Source organism: Eurypyga helias, unplaced genomic scaffold (assembly GCF_000690775.1).
Source record: "Eurypyga helias isolate BGI_N326 unplaced genomic scaffold, ASM69077v1 scaffold9355, whole genome shotgun sequence".
NCBI classification, from domain to species: Eukaryota; Metazoa; Chordata; class Aves; order Eurypygiformes; family Eurypygidae; genus Eurypyga; species Eurypyga helias.
The window spans coordinates 1-7,772 of NW_010252082.1; the positions used below are offsets into that span (position 1 = coordinate 1).

The following is a 7,772-nucleotide window of genomic DNA, read 5'->3' on the forward strand; positions in this document are numbered from 1 at the left end:
GAGGGGCAGAATCCCCTCCCTCGTTTGGGATCACTGAGCCTGCTTCTAACAACAGGCCCAGGAACAAGGAGGAGCAAGGCAGCCTAGAGCAGTTTGCGTGGGCTGATCCAGACGGTACAACAGGCGCTGCCTTTCAGCTAGGAAACATTCACCTTGCCTCTTCAGTGGGCAACTGCAAAATGATCCTCGGTAGGTTTACGTAGGGAAATATCATCATACAGAGCCGCGGGAGATCCCGGCCTGTCTCCATTTACACACATTTACGTGCAGTCAATCAAAACCCGGGCTGGGATATCATTTTAACTGCTGCTCCTGCTTGCGTGCAGCTGTGTGTACGTAGGTAGGTACAGCAGCTGGAGACTGATCTCCCTGACCAGCAATCTCTTGGGAGCTACCGTGTAACAATTTGGCAATCGCATCTGCTTTAATTAAAGCAGCTTTAATGAAAAACCCCACATTATTTATTTTTACAACTTACCCAGCACTCCTAAATTCTCTGTCTGGAAGACCTTTTGTAATGGAGGGATGTATATAACAGCCAGCTGTCCCAAAAACGACCCGAGCACAGAGTACAGGAACATGCGGTTTCGAAAAAAGCCTATTTCAAATATCAACTTTGTCTGGAGAAGGGAAAAAAAAAGAAAGAAATGTAACACTTCCTGATGTCCTGTTGGCACTTGGGTGTCACACTGGTTCTTAGCACGTAAACACCACTATTTGTGGGAGTTCCATGAATGCTTAGATGGAAGCGCAGTTGAACAATGACAGATTGACTGATAAAGATGATAAAGATTGTGCTGCTTGAAATGACATGAAACACCCCCCTTTCCTATGCAAAGTACTGGTGGTGTAATGTTTATGTTCGTGTTTTGCTGACGGAGCGATCTCACCTGGGAGCGGCAAGTCAGGGCATTGAAGAGGTCAAAAAACACAAAACAGGTAAAAGTCATCGTGGTGGTTCGCGGACTTATGCCACTTTTTGGATTCTGAAAGCACATGTAGAAGTTCTGGGGTTACTTAAGCCTTACAAAAACATGTTGATTCAACGGATGAATGAAACACTCTCATAATGACCCCAGGCAGAAAAACAAAGGAATAAATCTAGTTCTAGCCATTATCAATAGCATTAATTTCTCTCTGCTAATTGTTGAGTTTATGATCTTAGCAACCATGTTTTAAATTCTTAAACTGATGGGGAATTTGAGTAAAGAATATCCTAAATTAATGACTTAAACTGCTACAGTAACAGTCACTCTTTACTAACAGCGATTCACAGCTCTGACGTGCTTGCCATTTTCTGCTTACGCGGAAAGCTGGAGGGTTAAAGCACTGAAATCACATCCAGTAATAGTTTTCCAATTCTAGACAGGAAGCCCCAAACCAGGACAGCACAGGAAGGCAGAAGCGGAGCCAGGAGCTGACCCTGGTTCCTTAACTTCTGCCCAAACTGATCCTTCCCCACTGGATGCATTTCAGAAAGCCCTTCGGAAGTTGCCCTTCACTTTGTCCTCCACCCAGATGAAAACAAGGTGTGACTGCAGATTTTCCTCACCTCCTTCCAGAAGACAAAGAGGGTTCCACTGATGATGATTAGAGCTGACATGAAGATTTTCAGGATCAATGATCTGCTGAGTATAGTGTCCGTGATACAGCGGGGTGGCTGTTTGATGGTGTCCCTATCAACAGGTTCGACTCCCAAGCTGCCTCAAAGGGAAGCAGAGGGATGTGTGTTGTTAATGCGGATCATCCTGAAACGGTACTGTTGATAAAACAGGACGGATCTGGAGGGTGACATTCTTTGAAGTATGGCATGAGAGAGATCAGTATTCCGGCAGGGTTCCGTAGGCCCTGGGTTTGTCCGAAATACCTACACCAAAGGTCTTTTTTGCATCACAAGCTGCTAAAACGATATATTAATGATGACCACGGTGCACTGTATCAGTATCCCATCCCAGACGGGTTGGGATGGGATGTTGGTCCACTGTGAGACTGTGGACAACATCTCTTACACACTGTGGAAGTAGCAACTAATTAGCAGGTGGATGAGATCCCTAAGTCTTGTGATTTTGGGACATATGTCTCCATATGTACCCAGTATTCCCTTGGCAGTCAGATCTGCAGGGCCACTAGCCGGGAGTGCACGCAGGACAACAGAGCATTCATAGTAAAGTGGAATAGTTAAGTGATTCCACCATGAAACAGGAGTATGTAAAACCTCAGGTAAAACTCAAATAAATGGAGGGACCAGGAGGGAACAAAAGTACAGCCTGCCTTATCTAACCACCAGAGGAGTGGTGCATTGGTAAGAAGTGCTTGTGTTCCCAAGCCAGATCCGGACATATTAAACCCAAGAACATTTTGCTCATTTGACTCTTCCGTACCTCTGGGCTGGCGGCCCGTCCATGATGATGTTGATCCATAAGATCTGCATAGCATTGAGTGGATTTGGTAGGTTGAGCACTGTTGACAGAGTAATTAGGCTCAAAGCTGAAATGCTCCTGCAAAGCACAGAGAACATTATTCTGCATGGCCTCGCCCCAAAGGTGCCTTCACTGGAGCTGAAGCAAACAGGAACTTACGTGCTCAGCTGGAAACGGACAAAGTTTTTTATGTTGTAAAATATTCCCTTTCCCTCTTCTATTGCATTCCTGGAAGGAAGAGGGGAGTTTATTAAATAACTGGTACTGAGTATTTTACATCAAGGTCCATGGAACACTCAAAATACAAGTTGTCTTCTCTAGCACTTATTTCGGATGAAATTCAGACCCCGGCTTGGGAGAAGGACATCAATGCAGCATCTCAGTTAAAATGATTTTATCAAGACCAGTAGATCTGAAAACCCTGGTTCACGTGGCCAGTCATGGTTCTTAAAGCAGGCACGTGATCCCTCTGCATCCTCACTCTGCTCTGCCTTCTCTCTCGTTACGAACCGACTGTGCACTGCAAATGATGCCTTTCCTCTGAACTTCCCCACTGAAGCGGAGCAGAAGTCACGATCTACCCAGACCTCTGGGTGCTTTCAAATCCCCTGTGAGCTACAGCAGGGAGAACCCAGGGCTTTCAGATGAAAGGCAGCATCACCACCGCTTGAAAACAACAGTCATTGCTGTGTACACAACTGAAAACAAGCCAGACCCACGCTTGGCATCTCCACTTACTGCCCGTTGATTTACATGTCCCGTGTCATTTCCAGGGCAAGTCGCACAGGGCTCGCGGCTACAGATAGCCAGAAAGTATCTGAAGGGAGAAAGCATCTGATAGTAAGAAAGTCACTAGACCTACATTACTGTTGAGAAGTCATCGTCCACGAGAATCATGTTGGCAGCCTCCTTGCTGACATCTGTACCAGCTTGTCCCATTGCAATCCCGATATCGGCACATTTAAGGGCCACGGCGTCGTTAACACCGTCTCCTGTCATTGACACCACAGCACCAGCCCTCTGCAAAGCCTGAGTGGAGAGACGAGAGGCTCAGGCCAGGAGAAGACACGTAAGTCCTGCTGGCAATCTGGCAATCACAGGATTTGCACGTAATACTGGAAGAGCAGAAGTTCTCTGTGACTGAGGGTAAAGCAGACTCAGCAGCCCGCTGAGGACAGCACTCAGACCAAGAATTCAGATTTTCAGAGTATACAGTATCTCACAACTTCAGCGGGCGTTCAAAGAGGGAGCAAAGTTCTGAGAAATCATTCTCTCAATATTATGCTTGCTAATACCTCACTAGTGTCTTTCAAATGAACCCGGACAGCTCTGCATGAGAAATGCCTTCAGCGTAAATAGTGCCAGTGCTCTGGCTTGGGTTGTGTGGTCCTTTGGCTTGAGCTGATCCTGCCTGGGAAGACCAGGTGGTCTAGAGAACAGAGGGGCACCCTCTATGCTTTGGTTTTGTAAGGCATACCATGGATTTGAAAGGGCTCGTAGTACCTTTATGATTTTTAGTTTATGCTTTGGACTTGTTCTGAAGAAAATGGAAACCTGAAAAACAAAATATACAATCTTGTGTTAGATGGATGCTATTGGAAATGGAACAAGGCCTTGATTTTGTAACCAAAACCATTACATTTTTGACAGTGGATGATAGCTCTGCCTCTGCCAATTGGTCCAGCTCTTCCCCAGACATGGCTTTCAGCTTCCCATTGCAGAGACCAATATTCTGTCCTGCAACGAAAAGCCCAAAATGAGATCTGCCCATCAGCTCTAGAAAAAGCCAATTATTTCCTGATACAACGTACAGAGGCAGCAATTAAAGGATTTACTGGGAAACACTTCTGAACATGGGGCATCTGACGGGGCACACTGGCTCTGAGCTGGGCTGCTCGTCCTGTCGTACTGAGCTGGAGTGGTGAAAGCAACACAATACCCCGCAACGGAGCTGAAACTAAACCCGTTGCTCTCCTCTCTGCTGCTTGCTCTGTGTATTTCTAATGGCAAAATGCAAACACGGGAAGCACAAGAGATGCTCACACTCCAAAGGTTTGCCATTTCTAGTGCTAAAATAGTGGAATTAAGTTCCTGGAATTTGGCCTATAGTCCATAGCTGCTCTGTTACTGCATTTAATGTGATTTGTGCCAATGGAACAAGAACGCATTGGCATTTCCAACCTCTATTGCATGTACAGACAGAATGATGAACTTGGTTCCTAAGTGACGTAACGTTTGACTGATCTGACAGACATAATACAGACCCCCAGGAAGGAAGCTAAGTCTGTACCTATCGCCACAGCAGTTTCCAGGGCATCTCCAGTTACCATCTTTACTGACACACCAGACTCAAAAAGGACTTGCACAGCCTCTCTCACTCCAGCCCTCGGGGGATCAATTATTCCAACCAGGCCTAAAAACGTTAGTTTGCCGAGTTCTGGACCTGAAGCCAATGCAAGTACTAGAAACAGAGGGAATAAAAAGAAACAGACTAAATAAAGTGTTTCCATACATTAAAATCAACATTTAGAGGAGACATTAAATTGCCAGTTTTCCAGGAGAGTCATTAAACACAGATCTTTAGTCATTATATTCTGATCTGGTGTAGACACAAAGATTTGGCCCACTTAAATAATACCAGTTTATCTGAATCAGAGCATTTCTGTTTCACATGTTTCTTTTAGGATTTATTTCTGTGTAATTTAAATCCGTCTACCAAGACTTGCCTAAACGCAGACGGATTAAGTTGGGACAGTGCAATGTTAGCCAGACACTATTTAATAGTGTCTTGTAACACAGCAGTTTTACCCTGCTAAATAACACTGCTCCTGTAAAAACTTGAACTTTTCTTTTCTTAAGATCTAAAAATGTGAAATGTAAATTAAGTTCAACCAGTGAAACTTCCACCGTGTAAACATCAAGGCTCTGAGCACTTTGTTTCTGTTCTTGGTGCCTAACGGTATCACTCAATCACTCTTCAGTCACTCGGGGATCTCTCGCCAGGGGTTCCTGTCAGTGTGGCTTTGATGACTGAGTCACAAGCTCGCAGCAGCTGCCGGAGCCAGTCGCTTTTCCTCAGAGTGGTGATTTGCCATGCACAATGGCAGATGATTCAGATACGGTAAAGCAAGCTCCGTACGTGGGTTACTAACCGCAAGACACGGGGCTGGAGAACATGCACCTTAATTACACCATCTTCCAGACCCGGCTGCCGAGCCTTGTTCTCATCTACCTACATCCTGGGAACACGCGCAGGAGACGGTGTCTTTGTTACTGTGTGAAAGTCTAAGAGGCTTCTGAAAGGACGTTTCTAGTGATGAAGGAAATGGCATGTGTGTAAAAACCCCTGTGGGCTGTGCACTGACATGCAGTCAGGATCAAAAGGAGATCGCTAGATTTGGTCCTAATAAAGACTTGAACCAAACTCTTGGTGCCCAAATCCCCGTTTTGAACCCGTTTCAAAGTTGCTTTTTGTTGCTCTTGAAACCGAAGCAAAACCTGGCAGAGCAGCACTTAGATCAGGTTCAGCACAAAGCTTTTCAGTGCAGCATTCAGACCGTATCCCAGGCAATCACAGTGCTCCATGAGGGAAAACACTCACCATTTCCCTTGCTTATTTTCAGTTCCTTTCCATCTCACTAATTTGAACCCAACAAAAAAGATTAGTGGGAAGGCAGCATCCAGCAGACCCAAGAGAGGCTATCTCTCACAAGCATTATGAAGAGATCGTGCGAGCGACTGAGGATTGAGCCCCTGTCCATCCTGACCAAAACACGACAGGGAAGTACGAGGACATGGTGACCCGTGACACAGACAACGACTGACCTCGTAGACCTGAGGAACCCATTCGTTTTTCTTCTTGCTGGTAGAGGGCTTTCTGCTGGGGTGTGAGTGATAACGAGATGCCACTGCTGTTATACAGCGTACAGTATCGAATCACTTCTTCAAATGCTCCTTTCATAAAGTAAATATCTTCCTGATCCTTTAAAGTAAGGAGATAACATACTTGATAAAAAAATTAAGAGCATGTTTAAACAATACTGATAATCCATAGGGCTTTACATCCTGGGTAAAAAAGATCTTCTGTTTGCTGTTTTACCTGTTTTGTAAAATGCCCAGCTGCACGTGTTATTTATAGGATGTGACATTTTTGCTCCAGCCATTTTTCACGTTTGGCCATCACAGAACGGTAATGAAAAGGCTGGTGAGATTTTAAGTGAGACTGCAACACCGGCCAGACTGAGCTCCTCAACCCAGTAAGGGAAACACGGCCAATGTTTTCTTCCAAACGTCATCTCTTTCTTCCCTGGTCAGTTATCTCAAAAGCTTTTATTTTCCTGCTCAAACCACTGTATGCCAAGCAGTATCTTCTCCCATTCAAACACAGCTTTACAAACTAAAAATCACACCCAAGGTGGGAATTTTTGAGGTTTGTTCAGTTTTTCTCCTGACTTCTGAAAACTATATTTGCCAAAGAGATACCATGTCATGCCCATTGTTGAAGTGCACAGTGAGAAACACAAAACCAGCCAACACCTCTCTTTGCTTTACCTGATTTTTCAGTGCGCATTTCACAGCCATCCACTTCTGTTCAGAGCTGAACGGAATTTCCTTCTTTCTGATGTAAACATCTTTTATGTCAGCGAGTTCCATCTGAAGTAAGGTAAAACAAAAAGAGCACTGTAATGCTGACCGATGCCAAAGCTCGTACGTATTTCCAAACTGCAAACATTGACTCTTGACCATGCACTTCCAGGCAGTTATGTACCACAGAGCTCAAGAGAAAGCATGGGGAGAGTGAACCTCATTTTTCAACCCATCTTTTCCTTTTGGTTGTTGATTTGGGATGAATTAAACTGGAGTATGACGCTTGCTCCCTGCTGACTTTATCAAGAACTAGGGAGCTGCACTGCTGTCTTGGTGGAGCTTTGGGTCCAAGGAGCCTCAAGTCCTTTCCCTAAACCTGCAGCAAAGGGATGGGCAGAGCAGATTTCTTCCAGCCACCCCCACTCTGGTTACTTCCCAGCCACCCTACTCAGAAGAAAAAGGAAAACTGCAAATAACTGAATGGTCAAGCATGGACGTGGTTTCAAATTATTTCCTGATGGATTAAACTCAAAGTGGTTCACCATGTGAAGACCCTTCAGCTATGAAGTGCCACAGCCCACATCAACACATGCCTGCTTTAGCAGCACATGTGGTAGTGCTCAGACATGGCTTCCAGTCTCTCCCCCTGGCTCCCACCAAACCAAAACATAAAAAAACCCAAAATAGAGACAACACCCCCTCGTGCTCTGCCATTGCTCGGCTACCGAATGGCAGAGCAGAGGGAAGATTTTAATTTAGGATGTA

The 7,772-nt window shown here is 45.2% G+C and overlaps 1 protein-coding gene across 1 annotated transcript in view; it reads right to left on the minus strand.

Annotated features, from left to right (window-relative positions):
* Window positions 1-478: 478 nt before the first annotated feature.
* The window catches only part of ATP2C2 (ATPase, Ca++ transporting, type 2C, member 2), a gene marked incomplete at its 3' end in the record, with an annotated part of 25,952 nt that continues 18,658 nt past the window's right edge, over window positions 479-7,772 (minus strand). Inside the window, exons 16-26 of the mRNA XM_010152227.1 lie at window positions 6,972-7,073; window positions 6,246-6,402; window positions 4,711-4,881; window positions 4,060-4,157; window positions 3,924-3,974; window positions 3,283-3,449; window positions 2,580-2,648; window positions 2,382-2,498; window positions 1,553-1,700; window positions 891-986; window positions 479-620 (exon numbers count right to left, since the gene is read on the minus strand). Coding sequence (XP_010150529.1) covers window positions 479-620; window positions 891-986; window positions 1,553-1,700; window positions 2,382-2,498; window positions 2,580-2,648; window positions 3,283-3,449; window positions 3,924-3,974; window positions 4,060-4,157; window positions 4,711-4,881; window positions 6,246-6,402; window positions 6,972-7,073 — 1,318 coding nt within the window. The remainder of the gene's footprint in view (window positions 621-890; window positions 987-1,552; window positions 1,701-2,381; window positions 2,499-2,579; window positions 2,649-3,282; window positions 3,450-3,923; window positions 3,975-4,059; window positions 4,158-4,710; window positions 4,882-6,245; window positions 6,403-6,971; window positions 7,074-7,772) is intronic.